This window comes from Ambystoma mexicanum, chromosome 9, assembly GCF_040938575.1.
Source record: "Ambystoma mexicanum isolate Mex_15411 chromosome 9, UKY_AmexF1_1, whole genome shotgun sequence".
NCBI lineage: Eukaryota > Metazoa > Chordata > Amphibia > Caudata > Ambystomatidae > Ambystoma > Ambystoma mexicanum.
In genome coordinates this window covers 125,983,367-126,008,615 of record NC_090931.1, presented here as the reverse complement: position 1 = coordinate 126,008,615, position 25,249 = coordinate 125,983,367, and the positions used below count along the sequence as shown (strand labels likewise).

Genomic DNA, 25,249 nt, shown 5'->3' with positions numbered 1-25,249 from the left:
AGGTTGGATAGGCCGCGATCACTATCACCTTCAGCCTCTGTAGCCATCCTTCCATCAAGCTCCTCAAAGAGGAAGTCGTCCAATGCGGCCAAGTTACGGGAGAAATCAGATAAGCCTAGGCGGGAGGAAGAGAAGAAGGCTGCACAGCCCAAGCAGGCTCAACCAACACAGCCAAAGTCCTCGTCAACCACTTCATCAACATCTACTATGACGACACAGCAGTGGTAGGTGCTGTTCCTATGGCGTGGCACCTACGGCTCAAAGGATTGGCTGCAGGCACCCCTGGGGCAGGGGGGACACTAGCCCAGATCCTGATTCAAAACCATCAAGGAGGAAAGGGGGAGTGGGGGAAGGAGGTCCTAAAACAGCCCTCCATGGTTGATGTTCAACCGATGGGCATCTCATCCATGAACGACGACGACCAAGAGTCTGTCCATACAGTCCACGAGGATGAGGATGACGATGGCGCAGGGCCTAGCGATCCTTCGTTCTCTTCGCAACCAAGAGACATATCTGTGGACATCCTGTCGACTCTCCACACACTGGTGACAGAGATCCAGCAGAGGTTGCCCCAAGCACCGACACCGGTGGTGACGCAGGCCCCTCACCAGCCTCCGCAGAAGAAGAGAAAGCATCACCTGACGCCTCCATATCAGCCTCCTCCACCACATCAGACCCTGACTCCACCAGCGGACATAGACACTAGTACGGACATGACCTCTACAGCAACGGGAACCGACGAAGATGAGGACTTTGACGCGGCAGACGATGAATCACTGCACCTGGACGCCCTTCCTTGAGTCTCTCCACCAGACTAGGTTGGATCATTCCACTCTATGATTTCCAGGCCCTCAGAGCTTCTTCCAGCTGGTGCCCGAGGAAACCAGGAAAGAGGGCTGCTTGTATCAGCGACGAGAGTCCAAGAGGAAGACGATCATGGCAGTGTCCTTTCTGTACGATATTTAGGAGGAAGGCATAGCCCTCATGATGAACGCATGCACGGCTCCAACCAACCGTGACAGGTTTGAGAAGAAATATAGGGTTCTGGACTCCGCGCCCAAGTGCTTGAGGTCGCAACCATCTCCGGACTCGGTAGTGTTGGCTGCCGCAAGGAAAAATTTGGCAAAGCCGGCTTCATCGTCATCAGTTCCACCGGACAGCGAAGGAAAGAAGATGGACACCATGGGCAAGACAGTGATTTACACGGCTGCATCCACGTAGAAGGCAGCTAATGCTCTGGCCGTCTTGGCCCTATGCGACCAGGATCTTCAGTATAAGCCGGGCCCGATCCTGGAATTCCTCCCCGACAACAAGAAGATGGAAGCTCTCGCCCTCTTTCAGGAAGGGGAGGTGGCGTCGGACCATGCCATTACGGTAGCAGTGGACATCTCTGACATAGGTTTCCAGCAGATGGGAAACAGAGTCTTCCACCTCGGCAGGGATGGATGAACGCCACAAACATTTGGCAGGAAGTTCAAGGCTAAGGTGCTGGACATGCCCTTCGACGGGGAAATATGTTCAGGAAGGTGGACAATGAATCCCTTCAAGCCATAAAGATGGATACAGAGACTGACCGTTCCCTTGGCACTCTACAACAGCATCGCTCGCCTTCTTTTTGCTCCTACAGGGGTAAATCGAGCAAAGCATCCAAGGGATTCCCCTTAACATACAGACAGCCTCCCCGATACTCCAGGCAGGAAGCCTACAGTGGTCGCTCCTAGGCCTATGGTAGCGGAGGAGAGCGTTGCCTTTGCCCGCAGGGAAGTGCACCGGCACCCAAACAGGCCTGAACTGGCCAAGACGTCGGGCCACCACTCATGCACCCCGGTGGGAGGCCGGCTGACGAGGTTTGTCAGCGAGTGGAAGAACATCACCAATGACAGATGGGTGCTGGACGCTCTCGCCCAGGAACACACCTTGGAGTTCCAACACAGGTGCCCTCGTATCCCACCGGTTTCCCATCAGCACCTCCACATCCTTCAGCTCCTGGAAGAAGTGCGAGCCATGTTACGGAAAGGGGCGATAGAGCTTGTTCCCCAAAGACTCTGGTGCTCCGGAGTCTATTCCAGATACTTTTTGATAAGAAAGGAGACAGGCGGTTGGCGACCCATCCTGGACTTGCGCCGTCTGAACAAGTACCCGAAGTCCCAAATATTCAGGATGGTCACGTTGCAGCACGTGCTCGGCCAACTGGAGGAAGGGGATTTCTTGACGTTGTTGGACTTAGAGTACGCATACTTCTCTGTCCCCATCCACAGGAAACATCGCAAGTTCCTACAATTCGTGGTGCAAGGCCAGCACTACCAGTCCAAGGCCCTGCCCTTCAACCTGAAATCGGTCCGAAGGGTATTTACGAAATGCCTGGCCCCAGTGGCTGCCCATCTGCGTCTGTAGTGCACACACGAAGGAGACCGTCTGACATCTGACAGAGCTGGGATTCTCCATCAACTATCCAAAGTCCTCCTTGAAGCCACCACAGAACGCGCTGTTCCTCTACACCAGACTCAACACAATGACTTGCCTGGCGTCGCCTTCGGAGGAGAGGCTAGCAGTCATTCAAGGGAAGGTACAACGACTGTCGTTGACAACGACGGCCACAGTGCATACCATCAAATCTTTGCTTGGCAAGATGTCGTCCTGCATCTACCTCATCCCTCTCTGCAGGTTGCGGATATGACCCCTGCAGGAGTTCTTGGATGCACGTTGGATACAGGTGTCTGGGAGTTTTGCGGACAAGATCCCTCTGAATGAGGAGTGCCAGCAGGCGATAGTGGTGGGGGTGGACTCCCCCATCGCCCAAGGGACAGGATTTACAACACTGCCATACCAGGAGACAGTCACCACGGACGCCTCGCTGGAAGGTTGGGGGGCTCATACTGGACATCTACACGCCAGCGTTTTGTGGCTTCCAGAGGAGAAGGATCTGCACATTAACATCCTGGAGCTACACGCAGTGTTCTGGACCCTCAAGTATTTTCTACCATCTCTGAAGAGCAAGGTGGTCAGGATCTTCATGGACAACACCACCACCATGTTATACATCAGGAAGCAAGGGGGCACTCGATCCCGGCACTCTTCAAGGAAGCTCAGGACTTTTGGCACTGGCCAATCGGACAGGGGATGTTCCTCATCCCTCTCCACCTGGCAGGCGCCAAGAACACCACTGCAGACTCCCTCAGCAGGGAACTGGGCTCCTGCCATGAGTGAGAACTTCGTCAGGATTAGGTGGGCCGTCTGTTCGTCAAATGGGGCAGATCCCTGATCGATCGTTTTTGCCACAGCGGCAAACTCCAAATGCCAGAAGTTTGCCAGCAGATTGCACCAACCGAGGAGCTTGGGGGACGCTCTCTCCTTCTCGTTGGAAGGTCTTTTTCTGTACGCTTTTCCCCCGTTTCCTCTCCTGCTAGGTGCCATCAACACACTCAGACAGTGTTGATGCAAGATGATACTCATCACCCCGGTATGGCGGAGGTAGATTTGGTATCCGGACCTTCTCAGCCCGTCAGTGTCACCTCCAGTCAAGTTGCCGGTATTTCCGGATCTGCTTACGAGAGAGGGAGGCGCAATCCCAGGATCACTGAGAGTGAGGGCATGGCTCTTGCAGCCTTAGAGTTTGGAGGTTATGAGTTGCCAGCGGACTGCAGGGAAGTCCTCACAAAAGTCAGGGCGTTGTCGACTCTAAAGTGCTACGGCCATAAGTGGAAGCGTTTTGCTTCGTGGTGCAGTTCGCAGAAGATTACCACTATGAAGGTCACGGCTCGACAGATTCTTCCATACTTGCTGTCCTTGGCAAAAGCTGGACTGGCTCACGCACCCATCAAGGTACACCTGGCGGACCTCTCACGCTACCCCAGATCCCCTGGAATTCCTTTCTGTGGTCCCACAGACTCTTCAAGGTGGTCCTGACCAGGCTTATGGGGCACCTTCCGAACCTACGCATCAAGCCCCACTCAAGTTTCTCTCGTAGAAAACGGCTTCTTCGTGGCCATCACCTCAGCCAGATGCGTGGGTGAAATTCAGGCCCTTTCCTGCAAGCAGCCGTCTCTGACTTTCCACGATTCAAGGGTGGTACTGCATACACACCCCTTTAATGCCGAAGGTTCCGTCAGAATTCCACCTCAACGAGCCCTGGGTTTTGCCTGTGTTCCTCCCAAATCCTTTGTTGCCGGCGGAGAGGACCTTGCATCTGCTGGACATTGCTCATGCTTTGAAGTTCTACGTCACCCGCACAAAGAGTTTTCGGAAGACTTCTCAATTGTTTGTGAACTTTGGTCCTTGGAACCATGGAAAGGCCTTGTTCAAGGCTTCCATTTCAAGGTGGCTCTCCGGCTGCATCATGCACTGTCATCGTCTGGCTAACCGGCTTCTTCCGGGCCGTCCGAGAGCCCTCTGCACCAGAGCAATCACTGCGTGACAGCGTTCCTTTCTGGTGTGCCCCTGCTCGACATCTGCAGGGCTGTGATGTGCAGGTCCATGCATACCTTCACGAGGTTCTACTGCGTCGACACGGAATCCAGGGAGGAGTCCAGAGGCGGCCATGCAGTGCTACGCAACCTGTTCGCCTGAGGTGAGTATGTTCCAGGGGTAAGTGTTGATTACTTCTGTTGAGCCTTGCCACCTCCCGTGGTTGTGTGATGTGTACTGCTGTGTATTCATTATTCATGAGCATGTGAATCCATACCAGACCCCATGCTGGAGAAGGAACAAGTTACTTACCATTAACTATTCTCCAGCATGGGTCTGGGGTGGATTCACATGCAAGCCCTCCCTCCAGCCCCTCTGCGGCTCTTCTTGTTCATATTGCCATGTTACGTGCTTACCAAATCTGAAGATGGCTGCCATAGGCGGGGCTTTGGGAGAGGACTGTCATTGGATGGGGGCACTATGACCCAGAGGACAGTAATTGGTTTAGAAGAGAAATACAGTTTTAGAGTGAAAGTGAAGCAGCTTTTTCTTTTACTGAGGATTCCCAGCCTGACGACGTGGAATATTCACGAGCATGTGAATCCTTACTAGACCCATGCTGGAGAACAATAGTTACAGGTAAGTAACTTGTTCCTTCTTCGTCTTCATCTTCGTGCCCCTGTGGTCGCAGCCTTAGTGTTAAGTCACATTGACTATTGTAAATCCCTGTACCTGGCTCAGCCAGCTTTATTGATCAAGGGTCTACAAATTATTCGAAGTTCTGCATATAGGCTGGATACTAGTTCCCCCTTCAGGGACCACATCTCTCCCACTTTGTCGGCCCTGTGGCCAAGCGCGTGTATTTCTAAATCTTTGTGCTTGCTCCACAAGGCGTTTCATGGGGTGGGGGCCGAATATCTGCAGCTCAAATTCTGCCCCTATGTACCCTGTAGTCTCCTATGCTCTAGAGACAGATTCCTTGTCTCTGTCCCTAGACTTTGATATGCCCGGTTTGGTTGCCACGCTTTCTCAGTGGCAGAATCTAGACTTTGGAATGCCTTTCCGTTGGTTTTGTGCTCTACTACTGATCATTTGCAGTTTTGTCGCTCTTTAAAAACCTTGCTATTTTGAGCTTTTGCTGCTGTGCTCTGTTTTAAAAGCTGTTAGCGCCAAGTTGCCTTTTGCCATAAGTTGCGCTGTACTTTGTACAAAAATGGATAACATAACATACTTGGGGAAGGGAGCTGAAAGAAAGCTGCGAGCTGGAAGAAGCTCAGAACTTTGTTTTGAACACTGTTTCTTTGGTTGCTGACATCCCTACATATTGTATAGATCTAGTTGTGAGGACAAGTATATGTTTTGGGCACAGACAGACTTAAGTTGAATTCTTTGACTCAGACTTTCCTTAGTTTAATTTAGGTAGGGAAATCCCACCGTAGCATAGGGCACTTTAGGCCGTTTTCCATCCTGACATTTAAGTTAATCAAGTGTTTTATTTTGAACTTTGAATATGTTGTCTGTGTCATGCTTCATGATGCCTTCACAGAGAGCTGATGGAGTACTGGGGTGAACGCGGAGAGACAGAAGAAGTCTATACTGTGAGTAGCTCAGGAGGGAGCCTTCCCAGGTACAGTTCGGTTTTGTTCTTTTGGATCAGCCTAGGGATGAGTCCTTAAGAATACATTATGTGTTAACGTTTTCAACATTTGTGTAATCAGCGTATGGTAGTCCAGAGGGTAAGGACTTGTAAAGATTAGGTTGAAATCATTATGTTGGCCACTCTGTTTTGGGTCATTGGTTTGTCGATTAAGGTGTCCTGGGGAGGAGCAGGGACTCTTAAGATTAAGAATTTGGAAAATTATTATTTAGAACAGTAAGGTATAGAATGCTAGAGAAAATCCTCCTTTGCTTTAACCCATCCTTGACATAATTTCAATTACAGAGCACTATTATTTGTAAAGAAATCCTTTTTTATTAGTGGTTGCTGTTTGATCCAACCCATTCTCTATTTTAAACTGAGAATAAAACTGTTACTATTCAAACTTTTGTGTCAGGCCTGTCTTTGCTCGGTCTACCAATGGGGCCATAAAGTCATCATTAAACTTCCTTTAGGTGATGTATGAAGGAGGTGCTGTACAAAAGGAGAAGAGCAGAGATGGTGAAGCGAATGACTGAGAGAAGGGCCAAAAGAAAGCAGAAGAGTTAAGCGAGGAGAATAGGAAGATAAGATTGAGGGAATTCATATTGATGTTGTTTGAAAGGTTTTGCAGGTTGTCCGGGGAGTGCTCCGCGAGAGTGAAGCCAAGCTGTAGCTGGTATACATTACTAATATAAGATGTAATGGTTGCCCATAATCACCATATCACCATGGCAAGGTTGGCTGGGATGGATTTGGGTGGAAGGTCGAAGTCAGAGAGAAGAGATTGAGGTGGTAAGTGGTGTGAGGAGAATTTATAAGTGGGGTGGAGGTTAGAAGTTGGATGCAGATGTGTTCAAAATAGAGGGTGGAAGAGTGCTGATCTTATGTCCTTTCATATTGTTAGGCCAATAGCACTCCTTTTGTAAGTGACTAGTGTGTGGAGCCAGGAATGAGACACAGACACTGATGAGACATATTTGTGGCTATAAATATTTATTTAAATCAAAAAGGGTTTGGAAAATGCCTCACTATCACTAATCTAGTAGGCAAGATGTCCAAATAAAAGTATGTTCTGTGTCCATAATCCTATTCTGGCCCTCACACTCTAAAATAACTCTAAGGTGTAAAGGGTTATGTTTCTTGCCTTCTTAAAGTGTGCAAAGTTCAACAGAAGAGTTCAACATTCAACACAAGGGTTTCTTTGCCTTAAGCAACCAGTTCCCAAAAAGAATCACAAAGTTTCCAAGAGGATCTCTGTCTCCCCTCAGAGCATTCACGTTGTTTAAGGAATTTGGTCCCTTCCCCAAGGTTTCTCATCACTTCCAATTCCAAAGATAATTTACTTCACAAGGACCTTTCCTTTAAACTTTTTTATTCACAGTTCACAATTCACAATATTATTGTCTTCTTTTAACTACCTCTCTAATACACCACAGTACATATGTATTGCTTTCCTTTTAGCAGTTCACACACTATTTCATACACACTTCTCTTCACCTGGTATACTCTCCTGCAAGTACTTGGTATATGGAACTCTTATATATGAAACACTTAACTTGCCTTCACCTGGCATACTCTCCTACCAGGACTTTATATATGAATAATTACACTTGTCTTCACCTGGTATACTGTCCTGCCAGGACTTTATATATGAAACACTTACCTTGCCTTCACCTGTTACACTGTCCTGCCAGGACTTTACATATGAAATACTTAACTTGCCTTCAACTATAGCTGCTCCTTCAGGTAGGATGTTATTGCTCCGTTCACTGCTTGTTTAACCAATACTTTCATTTGTGTAGTGACTTCCCATTTGCTTTTGCTTTATGTTTTCATGAAGTGGTATAATGTATTTTACCATCCAACTTCCCATTTATATTTATTTTGTTCCTCTTTCGTTACAAGCTTCCCCTCGCTTACACTACATTACTTTAGATTTGTTTCTGAATAACGGCATCAGTGCACCAGGAAACCCAGTACCCTTTTACTTTGCCTGGGCTTAACGGTTGCCTTTGGCGTTGCTTTGCCTTTGTCTGCTTTGCTGCATTGGCTCGGTGTGCGTCCGGTTAAGCGCAGCCTTGCTGCTGTTCCTGTTTCCTCAGTGCGCGGTTCCTGCAGCGTTTGCCTTCCTTGCAGTGAAACGCTGCCACCTCCTCTCTCTCTATCCCATCTGCAACCATGCGTCTTCCGTCTGTCTGGTTTTCAGCTGCGTCCCCGACCTACAGGCAGACCCGCATTCCTTCTTCTCCTGACTACATTTTTCGGCTCCATGTGTTAAAATCGTGGCAAAAATGGCCAGTTACACAAAAAATCATGGCAAAAAGGCTGTGGTTTTACTGCCGCAATCCATGTAAAGGATTTGGTGGACACCCCCGCAACCCCCAGACCCATTATACCATTTAAAGGGAGCAGGGGACACCCCCGCAACCCCTTCTCCCCTTAAATGGTATAATGGGGTACACCTTTACCGGGTCAAACCACAGCATTTTTCCAGCATGTTTTTGTAAAGGGCGACATTTTTGCCGCGATTATATTACTGCATACCCATTTTTCTCTGCTCGCCTTCTCTCGCCTCTCCTTCCCTTCACCCTTGTCAGCTAGGTTTGGCTTGTATTTAAACTTCCCGATCCAATTGTTTCTTTCCCAACAACTAGACTGTTGGGTTTGATACTTCATCTTAGAAATCTTCATTACTCCTCTATTCTTCCTCGTGTCAGTGGCAATGGTCCTGCCTTTTGAATGATATTGAGGGAGTAACTGCTGAACTTCATTATGAGTCGTTTGTATTACTCCTGGTCTCTTCCTCGTGTCAGCAGTTTGTATGTGATCCCTATTGGGATCTTGGGGAGTAACTAAAGTGGATCTACTAAAATGTTGGGGAGGGATATGGTAATATGCCATTACAGTCTGGGGATCGAGGGGACAGCTCTGAAAGTGATGGGGGTATGTGGTTTCCTCCAACCATGTCCCATCATTTCCCTGAGGTGTACTTCCTCCCAGGTGGTCCTCCCTCATATAGCCACCCCCCAGGGTCAGGATCAGGTAGAGGCTGCCGTCCCCTAGCCACTTAGGGGAAGCGGCCTCAGGGAGTAGTGAGGACATTGCTAGATTCATAACACTAGGGAGTTGGAAAAGGTAGTACATTCTGTAGATGGCAGCTACTGGAGTCTACCGAACCTTCTGGTGGATTGGTGTGGGATAATCCAGGTTTCAGTGTTCAAAATCACAGAGAGTTTTGGCTGCTCTCAAATCGGAGTGGCTGGGTTGGTTATAAATGATTTATTTATTGCAGAGCAATTGGGAATTACAAAGCCACCGGTTCAAGCTAGTGCGGGGGTCATGTAGTGGATAGGTAGTTGTTGAGAGGTAGAGGGAAAGCGGACATGCTAAAGCTGCTGTGGATTGTGTGAAGGGAAGAGGAGCGGCCGGGATGATGTTTAGAATTTGGAGTGGGGGATGGGGATTGGGAGATAGAATAGGAATTGAGAGAGGGAGTGGTTGGGCTGAACAAGGGGGTAGCCAGATTCTCTGTGAGAGAGGGACATAGAGATGGTTAGGAGAAGGAATATGATAGGCAGGAGCAGGGTGATGTAGGGTGTTGCTGACTAGGAGGGAGATAGGGGATGTGTAGCCTGGATGAGAAGACATATGTACGGAGGTGCTTTATAACTGTGTACAATCAATGGATGCGGTAGCGACTATAAATTAACTTTAAGATGAAATAGGCCATCAACGAACAAAAATATGATGTTAGCAGCAAGAGATGTGCGAGCCATTTATAGTGCATGCTCTTTTATCAACTTGGGTACCTAAAACATTCAATGTTATGACTGTGAAGTATTATTTCATTGCAGTTCTTTTAGACTTGTTTCTTACGAATTAAAATATTTTGCTCAATTTAAAAAATTGCAAATACTTCTCTTCATTTAGCGAAAGAACAGCCGTCGATTCTTCCTACATACATGAGCTTGATGAAATTCTAAGAGAAGCAAGGGCCATGGAAACGCAATTGAAACAAAAGAGAGAAAGCCTAAGGAGCAGGCTCACAATGATAGCAAACACTTTGCAAAGATGAAGAGAACATTACTGTAATCATAAAATGCACTTTTAGCATATTATTCCAATGCTAGATTATGATTATTGTAGTTTTTTTGTCTTTCTGCCACATAAAACTGTATTACAAAATGTCATAAAATGTTATGGACTGCCACTCACAGCTTGATGTAAATATTGTATAAATGTTAATTTTAATGTATGGGGGTATCAGGGAACACCAAAACATGTTTTCTTAAAATGCATCTGAGAACTTCCAGAAATTAATTCAAATATACACTGAAAAAACATTAGTGACTTTGTTAAAGAACTGCACGATTACAGAAGTTTATTACAAATAATGCCCATCTTGGTCCTGATATTTTGGCTGATCTTTCTTCAGTGGTACCTGGTGAATCAGCATGCTCAACTTTATTATGGTCAAATTACCGACTCCTGGTTTAATTTTCCTATCATACACTGTGTTTTAAGGAGGCCACACAGCATTATGACCCACTTTGTAAGTCAGTGTTTTTTGCAGGTAGTAAGGTAAAGGCATTACTCACAAGACTGGGCTTATGACACAGTCTTTTGCCACTTATTATAGTGAAGACCTTCCCTTCTATAATTGTTGACAACTTGAGCCGATATCAATGATATATAAACAAACACATACAGTAATATTGTTTGGAACAATATATTTTTTCTTTCAGGTATTTATGGACCAATGTTAGAAAGAATGTGTGAATTATATACCTGTTGTTTTTTTTTAAATGTTTATTTATACAGATACTGCAAATTATTTGCATATCATTAGAGATGCTCTAACAGGGGTGATAATGGTAAACAAATGACAATAGCAATGTTTATTGAGCTTCTCTCATGTGTACATTGTTTCTTTCAGGTTGTCATCATTTTATGAAACTTTTTTTTACAAATAAATGTATTGTATGTGTTATATGACTATTATGCTCACATTATAAACCTCAACGCAACTCAATTCAAAATCTTCTAAAGGCTTGTTTGGTTGATCTGAATTGTCTTGCTCATGAAGGAAAACAAGGATACATATTTGTAGAAATAAAGAAGTTCAACTTTTGTTAGTTTGTGGGTAGTTGAATGTTCTTCAAAAGAATTTACTAGTTTAATACTGTCCGTAAACCAACTGGATGGCTTTATTACTTTCAACCACTAATTCTGTGAATCCCATTTCACATTTAGATGCATATCCCATTTGCAGAAAAAATGTGCTATTCAGTGACTGGGCAGATAAACCTGTGTACTCCCTTTAGTTTGGTTATGGGTTATAATTGTAGCCAAGAAAGCCAAATTGCCATTTGACACCTGCAAAGGACTTTTTCATATACCCTCATTGGACTGCCTTTGGTATCTGCCGTAATGCATATAAATTCCTTGGTTGTCATACATATTTGTATCCTAGACAGTAAGTGAATCACAGATAAGCATTTAGCCTTACCTTTGGTGCAAGGGGTGTCTATAAGATGTTTGCGTTTGGGGTTGATTAGGTTTAGGATGGTCATGAACATCCTTCTGATTTGAAAGAAATGCTGGTATTTGTGGGTGAGAGAACTTCACAGTATATGATCAGCCAAAAAGAATCTCTGGTGATCTGTGAAATTAAGCCAGAATTTTAGGCACTTATGTGATGGCAAGGTGAGAGGAGCACAGCATCAAACACTAGGGTCAAACACCTTTTATTTTAATTCACATCTGCCTGAAACCATAATACAGTCTTAAAAAATAAGATTTGCTTCCCCATTACGTAAAGTGTGTAAAGAGAACCTACGGTACTAGATGCAGAAATAGTGATGTAGACCTTTAGTTTTATCTTTTATAGGCTGGTGACAGAGATTATCAAAAAATAGTGACAACTCCTGATAGCTTCATATGTAGATCTCATTTGTTCTTTTACTGAGTTAACATTATCCACTCTTGCTATGAATTATTCAAAATTGGTACCTGAATTTAATGATCCCAGACATTTGATCAAATCATAATAAAATTAAAAATAAGGTATTTTAGCATAACTAAAGGGCCAGCAGGGATAAGAAAATCATCCATAAAGGATAACTTAGAACATACAGTAAATCAATATAACCTTATAGACCGATGATGGGGTTGTTATCGCAGGGATAATGACCCTCCACCAACTTATGGCTTGAGGCGAAGCTGAGATTATCCCAAGCTATAATGATCCCTCCCGAGGTCTATAAGGCTATTAGCAAGGCAGAAAATGTACCTGGGTGGGGTCGTTACCTGGCCCAGAAATGCCCCTACCCGTTGGATTTATTGCGTAAATATTAAGCAGTCACAAAAACCATACCCTTGCATTACATCAAACAAAATGTTTGAGTAAACAGAATCAAAAGCTTTTTCCGCATCCAACGCCACTGCAACTGCCGACACTTTGTTATCAATTTGAGATAAAACATTGAGAAGTCATCTAAAATGTTAAGCCGTGGCTTGACCGGAGATAAACCCCAATTGGATTATAAAGGGCATCAAGGATTGCAATCGAATTGCCAGAGTACAAGCCAAATGTTTTTGTATCTACATTGAGCATTGAAAGTGTTTTATATAAGTGGCACTCATATGGGTTATTAGGTTTTGACAAAAATGTGATCACATTCTTGCAAAGAGAAAGGGCAAGGTTACCCGTCACCATAGACTCCTCACAGTTGGAGAAGATATTGAGCGAGATTTCTTATAAAACTCTTGTCCAAGGCCATTAGCCTCCAGAGCTGTATTATTACGGTGAATATTAACGGCAGCAAATATTTGCTTCAAAGTACATGTGTTGTCCCTTCTCCCCGTTCTATGGCAGTCATCTTCGTATGTTTTCTTTTTCATCATATTTCAATGGCCGCCATGCAAAGGGAGAAGGGACTACGTGTAGTCCCTTCATCCTGTTACATGGCAGCCATCTTTTTTCTTCTTCTTTTTTCGGTTGCTAAAGCCAAACTGTTTCGCAACTAAAAAAGACACTATTAGTACCCCGGGCCAAGGTACTAATAGCAATATTATTTTGGGGGTTGGGGGATGACCGCTTCGCTCTGGCCTGTAACTATGGGCCCCTGGGCACAACCTGAAGTGGTAATGAGCTCTCCCACACCCCACCAGCTCAGGCTTATTGCTTAATTGCGTACTGATGAATAATACAAGTACTCTCTCATCAGGGTGCTGGCACTGCCACACATCAATCAAGCCCCAATGAGTCATACCGTCCAACAAACACTTGACCTGATTTTGTCAGCATCCTGCATCCAGTGACAGTGCAGTCAGCATCAACTTCTAAGATTGTGTACAGGTCACCACCCCATATGATTTGTATAACCAGTGTTTTGTCACATATTAGCACGCTGGCAGGGGCAGCCAACCAATCAGGTGGCTAGGAACGCAGGCTTGAATCAGCGATGAAAGCTTGCGTTACATGCCCCCTAACGGCTGGCTTCCCCACCGCCATCTTCCCCCCACTCTCCGTCCCCTTTATTTTTTTTTTCCATGGCAGGCCACCATGGAAAGGGAAGAGGTGCTCTGTACGGCTCCCGCCATTCTCTTTCCTTGGCGGCCATCTTGGGAAAGTATTTTCCTTCGTTCAATGGGACGTGTGGGGCGTCCCATTGAATGAAGGAAAATAAACAAAATATAGCACCTTGCGTTACCCGGGGTGCTAATAGCCTTAATCCCCCGTTCCAGCTCTTGGAACAGAGGATTAACAATGTAATGAAAAGATCTGAAGATAGCATTCTCATTGCCAATATTCAGTCCACACACATTGATGAGCAGTAATTCGTAACCAAATAAGACACTGCGCAGTATAACATATATTCCTGTTGGGTCACTGATGGATGATATACATCTAATTTGAAGAGAAGTATGCAAAACACTTAGAACACCTGTTGAATTGAGAGGAATAATTTGTATAAAATCTATGGGGGCCCAGTGTTTTAGCAACATATTCATGTATAGCACTCACAGCGTGTTTCCTGTAACACAATAATGTGGGCTCTGTGCCATTCAATGTCTGATAAGAGTGTACTGCCTTTATAAGGTTACTTAAGCCCCACCCATTTTGGCTGATAAGATTGCCTCAGTGGCCCCAGTTGGTTCATTATCATTCGCCAACATAGCCATGCATTAACCAAGAACATACATTTGCTGATTATACATTGATAAACAGCATATATAGTTTAACTGATACGCCAAGTGCAGTTTAAACAAACCCACAAAATATGCCCCCTCCCCACTGCATCCTCTCGCTGCTGTGTATGCCCCAGACATAATCAACTAAAGAAAATATTACCATATTATCTCTGCAAACGCACTAAACTGGGTTCGCTATTTGAAGCCGACATGCAGGGCATACAGCAGCAAAATCCTATATGGTGTACCTATTTTAGATCTAATTGACACAGAAAATGCATCTATATATAGAGCATGACTCAAAATCTTTACATTTCGCCTTGACTGACTTCATGAATTTATTCAAGCCACTAATCAATGAGTTCACCATGTTAATCTGATCTTGAGATGGGGCCCCTATGGGACCCTCGCGTATGGAAACAAGGCACAATCACCACACACGAACTGATACGCCAGACACGAGGTTCAATTCCCAAAATCTAGGGTTTATTGCAAAGCAAATAGTCTCAGTCGGCCGACTGGGTCTCACGTCCCGCAACGTGTGTCACCCAGACCTCGTGGGACGCAAGAGAGCGAGCATTTTACATCCGTTACATGTATACAAAATGATCATCTTATTATCAGTAGTGACACATTCAAAACCGCCCATAATGTATCTTTCTTTGCAATGGTTTGATGATTGACAATTATGATGAATATGAAACCCTTCAGACATTTATTCATCAACAGTTTGCAATTTGCAAAGATGCAGACACCATTCTTTGTTTTAGGGAACATAATGCTCTTGTTCTTACAAGCAAGCTGCGTGCAGGGGAGAGATACATTCCAAACCTCACTATCTTCAAGTTTCTATTCATGGGTTAGAGGTCAGCTCGATCTACAGGGGCGCAGTGAAGGGGGGGCCGCAAAAGAGAGCACAATTCAGCCTTTAACTGTTCATTTCTACAGTTTCTTCCGCTTCAGCGGGACTAGCTGGCACCTGCGTAGTGATTAAATGCCTTCTGCTTACTTCCAAGGACTTGTGAGGGAGGGAGCCGGGGCATTTTTGTCTGGGCTGTCTGGGCTAGTTTTTCAACATGCGACTTGTGGCCTTGCTCTGTGCATGAGTAAAACGAAATAGAATTCACTTACAGCAAAGCAGTTTGAACAGAAGCAAGAAAAGCAAAAATTAACAAAAATGGCGAATTCTATTCCATCAAAATGCACACTCTATGGTTATACTGATGATTCTATACTGACGATTCTAGATATATGATGCGGTTGGATTTAGGCCAACATAATATACCATATATGCTATGTAAGGGCATTTTTCTAGACTCACAAACCCTCCTCTTGGCCGTAAGCCAAATGCATCATCCAAACATTGCGTCTTCCTCTGACCATGTATCTGATTCTGAACTCTGCATACTACTATAATCGTCATCATTATCCTCAACATTAATTGACATGAATTCTTTCACTGTTTTTATTTCATGATTTGTATTTGAATTCAGTCTGGGAGTTCTTTTCTGTGTCGCCATGTGTATTCATTCATCACTTCAGTGCAAATTATTGGTAGACAGTGTATGCAACAACAACATGTTAAGAAAACTCTGAGCACTGCTGCTAAAATTGCAACCAATTTCCATCCCCATGAGCATAATAATTCCCAAAACCAGGAGCTTGTGTCTAATTCCCAAATACCTTCTGGAGGATGGAGTTCAGTGCTCGGGACGTGCAATTTCTTTATCGCTTCAAAAATCGTAGGGGAGGAGTCACTTACAAATACACAATACGATGACCCCACGATTTTACAAACCCCTCCACAATCAGCCAAAATTATGTCGAGATCCATCCTATTTTGAAGTGTCATCAGTCTGATTGCTCTTTCCTCTAGGGTCATATTATAGAATATATCCATTGTTCCATTTATTGTTTTCTCTAAAATTCTGGACAGTTGTCTTATGTTATATTAATTTATTGCTTGACCCCAAAATGGTATGAATGATTTTGCTATATCTTCTGCGATTAATCCTCCTTCCTCATTTCTCCGTGGCCTTGATCTAGGTAATTTTGCTATGTCTGATGTTTTAGAAAGAAATACCCCCGGAAATAAAATCCCTAAGTAACAAGTACCTCCCCAATTTCTCGGTAACCAGGGATAAGCTTTTTCCCCACATATGAAATAGACAGGATCACCTACATGTACTGGTTCTTCCTCTCTCTCAAGGATTGCAGTATTCATACACCTGGTGAATGTTCCTACTGAATAGGAGCCTTTCTTTTTCAAGCAAAATGGAATAGTATGAGGACTGTAATTTATTGTATAGGAGGGGGGCACTGTATCTTTATTCCCTTCTGGGTTCATGTGAAACTTGATTACAGATGATTTATATGGCACATATAATCTATCTTGTGGCATTACTACTGGTTTTATCTGTCTTGCTTTATGAAATATAGAGCAATCTACAGGTTTCATTACTACTTCTTCAAATTCGTCCGTGTTTGTCCTATCTAATTGACCCGTTTCACTCTTGTTCCATTTCTCATAATATAGTGCACTTAGGGACGCGTAACATACAGAGCTTAACGGCAATGGCTGCACATACCAACCTATTCCCTTCCCACCATATTGTGGTATATGGGTACACACCCAACAATTATTTTTCCTCAGAATTGCATGTGTCATAATCTTTATCAGAAGTAACGTATTATTCCCATAACCTTCCCTGTGCCTTTCCTCCATCGTGGACAGAGTATAAGAAATTACATCGACCAGACTTTCAGTGACAGAAATATTTCCAATAGGTAAAAACACTCCCAAGGGATGTATCTCTTCCAAATACCATAATACCAGCACTATTGCTATCGGTGCTAATATACTCATAACGCACATGATTATAGTGATGGTTAGCATACACCTTTACGGCAGTTATTTTTTTTCAATTTTACAGTCTCTATATTCACTACATTATCAGCATTGGTGCAGAGTGTGCGGGAGCTGGTACAGGCATTTTCTTAATTCTTCTTCTCCAACAATGTTCGTCGTGAATACCTCTCACCGCTGCACTCGTTGAAATACCAGTAAGTTCGGAAATGTTGACAAAGTGTTTAAGCTAGTTCTCGCAGCCTGGATTGCTAAATGTTGGGCAAGATTATTGTGCTTCTGTACATTGCTCAAAGGACTCCGGAGCAATCATCAATTGCCTTTGTACCATGTGAGCCCCGCTTGTCCCTACGGGGTGATCAACACATGGATTTTGTTTCCAAAGATAGCACCGGGGAGCCGCGTTCTAGAGCTGTCAGATTTGCACAACTCCCACGCCTCTCTCCCACAGGCCTCCGGTTCCCACTTCATCCGTGATGGGAAAAAGAGGCAACAAAGAAAACGAAACGAAGATCTGATCACTTCCGATTTCAAGGTCGTAGATTGTACCGCATTGCTCCGGGTACTGTGTGTTCGTCAAATAGCGCTTGTGCACTTCTAGATTCAGGCTCGAAGCCAGCCTGTGGCGCAGCGAGAGATGGTGGGCGCCGCAATGATGATGCAGGTTTCGTGTCAACCTGCAGTGATGCAGATTGTGCTGGATGAGGTTGGGGCACTCTTAGCCCTTCCTCCTTTGTAGCAATCTTTTCAGGCTTTGTATCAGATTCAGGCAGATTTTGTGGCAGAGAACTGGTGACAATTTCCTTCGATTCAGAGGCAGCTGTCTTTTTCCGGTCATCGGGATCAGGCAGTTCTTTCAATGGCGATGGAATTCTTTTAGTATGCGTGGCATGTATCCACGCCTTCCTACCCTCCACACGGACCGCCATCTGTGTTGCCAAGAGAACTTGATAGGGCCCACGCCATCTTGGCGCAAGCAATGACTTTCTTTCGAAGTTCTTCACCAGGATCCAGTCACCTGGTTGCAGAGAATGCCCCGGACCAGTATATTTGACAGGAAGAGCCTCCTGCACCTGCTGATGAATCAAACGAAGTTTCTGTATTAAGATGTAACAATATGTACTAAGCACAGGATATTCTACTTCATTCAACCGCCTGGGCTGCGGCGCACACCAAACATTAGCAGGCCTCCCCATTACAATTTCATAGGGGGAGAGTCCAGTCCTCGCTTGCACAGATGTGCGCATGCACAACAAAGCTAAAGGCAAGGCGTCTGTCCATTTCAACTTGTTCCCTGCGCAAATTTTACTAATTTTACTCTTCAGTATGCCGTTCTGGCGTTCAATAAGACCCGCACTCACGGATGTCTGGCGCAATGGAATTCTTTATCAATCTGAAGACCTGCGCAAATCTGTAATATTACAGTGCCAACAAAATGCGGGCCATTGTCTGACCATATGACCCGGGGCAGGCCAAACCGTGAAAAATACTCCTTTAGCATCACTTTAGCAGTGCTCATAGCTGTACAATCCTTCAGCGGATATGCTTCCACCCATTTGCTGAATGCACACACTATCACCAGAACGTATTTTAAGTTCTGGCACCTTTCCATTTCTGTAAAATCAAAATGGATCACCTCAAATGGCATGGAGGGGGAGGCCAAAACTACCTGTTGAAGTATCTGTTCCTTTTCCAACATTGTGTTGCAAACACGTTATACAATTCTGTAATAGCCTTTCCACATTGTTTCTTATGTGTGTGTTCTGCCACACTGTAGCCAAATGCTGAATCATTTTCTTTGCACAAATGTGCGTGGAACTGTGGGCCATAGTGACCATAGCAGTAACATAGGAGTTTGGCAACATCCAATTTCTATAATTTTTATCCACCCAGCAACCTTCCAGGTCTAATTCTGCAGAGCCCTCAGCCCACTCTTGTATTTCATCAGCAGTTGCGTCCGTCTGCATCTCTTTGACTGTAGCAATCCCATTCTCTATCATGCAGGGCACTTCCTCTGACTGTACTGTTAACATTTTGGTGCTTAAATCAGTGGCAGTTTGTTTCGTAATTCTGTCTGCAAATGCGTTTCCCTCTCCCACTTTACATGTTACTTTTTTATGCGCCTCGCATTTTATTATTGCCGGTCGTTTCGGACACGTAAGTGCAGACAGCAATCGCACTATCAAAGGGCCATGTTGAATCCTAGTTCCATCCTAGTTCCATGTGATGTCAGGAAACCCCTCTCAGCCCAGAGTCGGTCAGAATTATGTACCACCCTGAAGGCATACTGTCAGTATATATGTTTACATTCAGATTTTCAGAAATTTCACATGGTCTAGTCAACGCTATTATCTCTGCGGCTTGTGCAGAGTTGTAGGGGATTCTTTTGCTTTCTACAATACTTTTTTGTGTCGTAATGGCATAGGCAGCAGTTGATGTGCCGTCAGGTAATTTAAAACAGGAGCCGTCACAAAACAGTTCTCCATACGGCTCTTTCTGTGGGGTGTCTGTTAAATCAAATATTCCTTTCATTTCCTCTTCAGTAACCATTAAACAATCATGGGGCGGTGATTCATTCTCACCTATTTCTTCCCTGGGCAGTGGCATTAATTCTGCAGTATTCAAAGCGCAACACCTCAAAATTTGAATGTTTGGTGCGAACAGGACAATTTCATACCTAATTAATCTGGCAGATGTGAGGTGTTGCGTCTGCGTTCTGTTTAATGGAACGTCTATTGCATGCGGCACCATCAAAATTAAGGTGTGCCCCAGCACCATTCGTTCAGTTTGTTTCTCTGACACAGCAGCCTCTGCAACAGCTCACAAAGAACGGGCAAAGCGTATGCTACAGGGTCCAGCGCGGAAGAAAAATAACCGCATGGTCTATTTCTTCCACCTTGTTCCTGTTTTAAAACAGCCAGCGCGCAGCCTTCATTCTCATGCACAAACAATCTAAAAACGTTTTCATAATTTGGTGTGCCATGAACTGGGGCGGAGCACAATGCAGGTTTGAGCAGATCAAATGCTCTCTGACATTCTTCATTCCATAGCAAAGGCAACACAACATCCTTTTTTGTCAATGCCACAATCGGCTTTACCATCATTGAAAAATTCACTATCCATTGGCGGCAATAAGAAGCCATGCCCATTAAGGTTCTAACTCCTTTTTGCGTTTTTGGATTAGGCATACCAGAGATACACTCTATCATTTCTGGTGTTAGTCTTCTCCCCTCTTTCGAAAGTAGGTAGCCCAAATAAGCTACTTCCTTTCGACAATATTGGAATTTTTTCAAACTCGCTTTATGGCCATGTTCTGCTAAGTGTGACAACAACAGAACGGTACTCTTTTTACAAATATCCTCTGTATCAGCAGCAATTAACAGGGCATCTATGTATTGCAATAACACACAACCCGCCGGCATATGTAACTGTTCTATTAATGCTCTGCTGTATGTGCTTGGACTCTCTGTGTAACCTTGTGGAATTTTTGTGAATGTAAATGACTGCCCTCCTAACGTGAAAGCAAATAAATATCTGCTATCCTGGTGTACTGGAATGCTAAAGAATGCATTCTTAAGGTCAATTACGCTAAAATATGCAGCCGAGGCAGGTATCATTGTCAAAATTGTGGTGACGTCTGGGACCAATGGGAACTGAGGATCAACCACCTTATTTAATGCACGTAAATCAATTATGAAACGGAACGGTATTTCATTACCTCCTTTTTTATACACCGGGAGAATGGGGCTATTACAAGTGCTACCTGAAATCTCTTCAATTACATTTCTTTTTACCAAATCTGAGACAATACTTTTCAATGCTTTCTCACCTTCAACCGAAATCTTATACTGTAGAATACGTGGCAATGTTATTCCTTCTTTCAAAACAATTTTCACCAGCTCTATCTTCAAACACCCCACATCATTGTCATTCATTGCCCATATACAAGTTGGTCCTTCACTAAATTCTCCCGGCATAGGTTTGGACAGGAACTCGGACACTGGTATATTCTGTGGTGATATTGTCAAAACACTCCATCAGGAGTACAATGAAAAATCGCAAGTTTCTTCAATAAGTTTAACCCTAATAGATTTTCTCCACAATTCTGTGTCAGTAGAAACGGACAATATTCTGTGAATGGCCCTGGTGTTACTGGTACTGACTGGGACACGGGATTAATTACTAGGGTGCCTGCAAACCCTACTGAAACATTATTTTGCCCTGACAGTGGTATTTCTGGAACCAAGTGGTAGTCTCTTGAACACTTTTGTGCAACTGTGTATACAAGAAAACTGTGCTCTCTATTCCCAACTCTCATTTCTTCGTAGGGTCCTTTTTTGGTCAACAGGAATAGACACTGGTTCCGACCCCTGTCTTGGGCTGTCCTAACGGGGAAACAATACGTCATCTGATGTATAGTCACCAGAATAATATGTATTTGGTTGTGTATCAAAAATATTCCCATCCGCACCTCCGTTTTGCTGATTCTGATTCCTGTTTTCGTTCTGATTCTGGTGGCTCTTTCCTTGATTATTCTGGTTTTGCTGTGTACTATTATTCCTGTCCTGTCCATATGTTCCTTGGTGTCCTCTGTTCTGTCTCCTCGGACCATAACCATTTCTATTTTGCAAGTGCGGGCATTGTGCTCTCCAATGACCCTCTCCTCTGCAATATGCACACTGATTTAATCCCAGAGGACCTCCATGCATGTTTGAATTACTTCCTCTCCCCTGTGCATTCCCTCTTCCTCTATTGTGACCCGCTACTTGCTGTAGTAACACCCTTGTTTTTAAGTTAACTCTATCTCTTACTTCTTTTTCTTTCTCTGTATTCATCCTGTTCACATAATATTGGGCCATGTGTAATACTTCACTCAGTGATTTTGCTTGCCATGCACTTTCAGATGTCATTATCAAATTTTGGATTGGAGGTATTAATCCCTCACATATTTGTCTACAAATAATCTTTTTCCCACCTCAGTGCTTAAATCTTGCCCACTAAAATCTGTAAATACTTCCTCAAATGTATTGAAGTAGTCTGTAGCCAACTCATCTTTGCTTTGTACACATGCAGTTAATTTGTCCCATACAATTCTCTTTTTTGGAACTATATCTTTCAATTTTTGTATTATTCGTGCTGGTAACGCTGCCATATTTGGCGAGGGTTTCTCGCCTGCTTTCCTGTCTGCATCCTCTTTCGCTAAAGCCTCCCACGTGTCACCAAAACTATCCTGATCATCTTGTTTCCTTACCTGTCTCCATACGTCTGCTGTTAAGATTACTGGTAATATTAAGTCAATATCGTTCATTGTAAAAATGGACGATTTCAAATAGGACTCTATTTCTTTATAGAATCCCGTCTGATTTTTTCTCAAATCAGGGATCATTTGTTTTATATTATTCACCTCTTGCCTGGAAAAAGGGACATGTACATATTGTGCTGTATAACGTGCTTCTGTTACCTGTGCTGGTTGATTACCCAATGCAGCAATTTCTACTTTCGGCACAAAAGTAGGCGGAACCTCCCTCATAGGAAATATCGCACTCGCTTTTCCTTCCCCCTCCCTCATATGCAGTACTATAGCCAAGTCAAGGGATAAGCTATTCTCTCCTGTTTCTCGTGTCAATGCTCTATTATACACTGCCATTAATTCAGATGGACACATTTGCTTATTATCTATATATTTATCCTGCAAATATTTTACCATCTCCTGTAGTGCCTTTCTCTGCATTGCTAATGTGTACTGATCAAATATTTCGTGCACTTCCATTGTAGGAATGCTAGCATCTGTGATCCACCTAAGCGCCTCTCGTGTGCATATTTTCATTTCCTCACTAGCCTGTTTTGACGGCGGAAGAAATCGCCGTTGTACATATGGTACCGCTTCTTGCCTCCCTCTCCTTACCTCCTTGTTCCTGAACCCAGGCACGGAAAACATTTCAGCATACAATTCATCAAGTTAATTTTTAAACTCAAAAAGACTATCCACATGTTCCTTCATTTCTGTATTCCTTTCTCTCAATCGTGCAAAAGCATTCAAATCCCGCAATCTCTGCGGCAGCACCATTCCAATTAATTGTTTCCATCTCTCCATTAAATATTCTCCCATACATTCCAACAATACCTGTTTTTCACTCAGCTTCCTATAATCATACATCGAATCCAACGTTGATGTCTCATCACCTCCATCTATATAAATTTCTGCCTGTTCTTTCAACTCCTTCTTTCTTTCCTTGCTGATCGCACTACGGGTTATTCTAGCACACTCAGTTTGTGCCGTCTCCACTCTTCCCATACTCTCTTCTCTACTTGCATTGGATTCAAGTTCAGTAGGTGGAGGGGGGGTGAAATTGCATGGAGGGGAGGGGCTGGTGCAGCTGGAACGACTGGAAGGGGGAGTGGTGGCTGCCGCGGTAATGGAGGTTGGACAACGGGGATCGGCTGCGCAATGTGCACTAACGCAATTGTGTCAGTCTGATTGTTGGGACTTTCTTGCCTCTTTTCGTTTAATATCTTATTAATTAATTTGTCTGATGAATGCAACTCTTGTTGGGGATATATTCTGTCTATACCTATCTTGACACATCTATCCGTCTGTCTTATTTGCTCGTCCCATTCTTTGTTGTCCTGCTCTTGCGCTCTTTCTTCTCTAGATTTATGCCTGCGCGCATGTTTCTCCCTGCTTCTCAAGCGGATCATAGCTTCCTTCCTCCAGTCCCTAATGACGTCAAAGGGCGCTGGGCATGCTTTTTTCCGCAGCAATACTGATTCCAAATAATCTATACGCGCTATCTCATAACTCCCATTTTTAGGCCTTTGCAAATCTTCCTCATCTCTGGTTTGCCTTCGCCAAATTTCACAAAACATTATTGCCCCTATACCATACTTCACATACATCTCATACGCTGGCAACCCTTCGGGTGGCGCAGCCTGGCCAGTTTCCAAAGATTGTCTACCACAGCAGAAAAATCCCACTAGACAGGAAGACAAATTCCCAGGCATGTTTTAAACTTTTTCGTACCTTACCCTGGGCGTTTAATCTTGCAAGAGCAACCCTCAACCAATATCAGGGCTATCTGAATCGGTGCACGACTCACCTGATCAACCAAGTTTCAAGACGCAGTTCCTCCATATACTGACGCAACCAAGAATCGTTGTGTCTGCGTATCTTGGCTCACTCTGCCTCGTTTCGGGACCCTCACCTTCTTGCTCTCTGGCCAGACACGTCGATAAGGGATCAGTTGTGTACAGATCTGCAAAGGAGTCTCTCATCACTTTCACAGGGGCTCCCCGAACAGTTCTCCATCCTGGCTCGACTGTCTCGTCCTTGCTATGTTTTTTCTCTCTCTCGCCTTTCTTAAATTACAATGTTTACGATGGAGCAAGTGGGGGAGGGTCCCTATGCAGCGCCATTTTGATGGGGCCCGTAGGGGACCCTCGCGTATGGAAACAAGGCACAATCACCACACACAAACTCATACGCCAGACACGAGGTTCAATTCCCAAAATCTAGGGTTTATTGCAAAGCAAATAGTCTCAGTCAGCTGACTGGGTCTCACACCCCGCAACGTGTATCACCCAGACCTCATGGAACGCAAGAGAGCGAGCATTTTACATCAGTTACATATATACAAAATGATCATCTTATTATCAGTAGTGACACATTCAAAACCGCCCATAATGTATCTTTCTTTGCAATGGTTTGATGATTGACAAATATGACACTCTTCAGACATTTATTCATCAACAGTTTGCAATTCGCAAAGATGCAGACACCATTCTTTGTTTTAGGGAACATAATGCTCTTGTTCTTACAAGCAAGCTGCTTGCAGGGGAGAGACACATTCCAGGCCTCACTAGCTTCAAGTTTCTATTCGTGGGCTAGAGGTCAGCTCGATCTACAGGGGCTCAGTGAAGGGGGGCCGCAAAAGAGAGCATAATTCAGCCTTTAACTGTTCATTTCTACAGTTTCTGCTGCTTCAGCGAGACTAGCTGGCACCTGTGTAGTGATTAAATGCCTTCTGCTTACTTCCAAGGACTTGTGAGGGAGGGAACCGGGGCATTGTTGTCTGGGCTAGTTTTTCAACATGCGACTTGTGGCCTTGCTCTGTGCATGAGCAAAACGAAATAGAATTCTCTTACAG

At 44.3% G+C, this 25,249-nt stretch overlaps 1 protein-coding gene across 1 annotated transcript in view; it reads left to right on the top strand.

Annotated features, from left to right (window-relative positions):
• Positions 1-11,174, top strand: part of TEX12 (testis expressed 12) — a 427,517-nt gene extending 416,343 nt beyond the window's left edge. The window contains exon 6 of the mRNA XM_069617299.1: positions 9,974-11,174. Coding sequence (XP_069473400.1) covers positions 9,974-10,118 — 145 coding nt within the window. The 3' untranslated portion in view covers positions 10,119-11,174. The remainder of the gene's footprint in view (positions 1-9,973) is intronic.
• Positions 11,175-25,249: the final 14,075 nt, after the last annotated feature.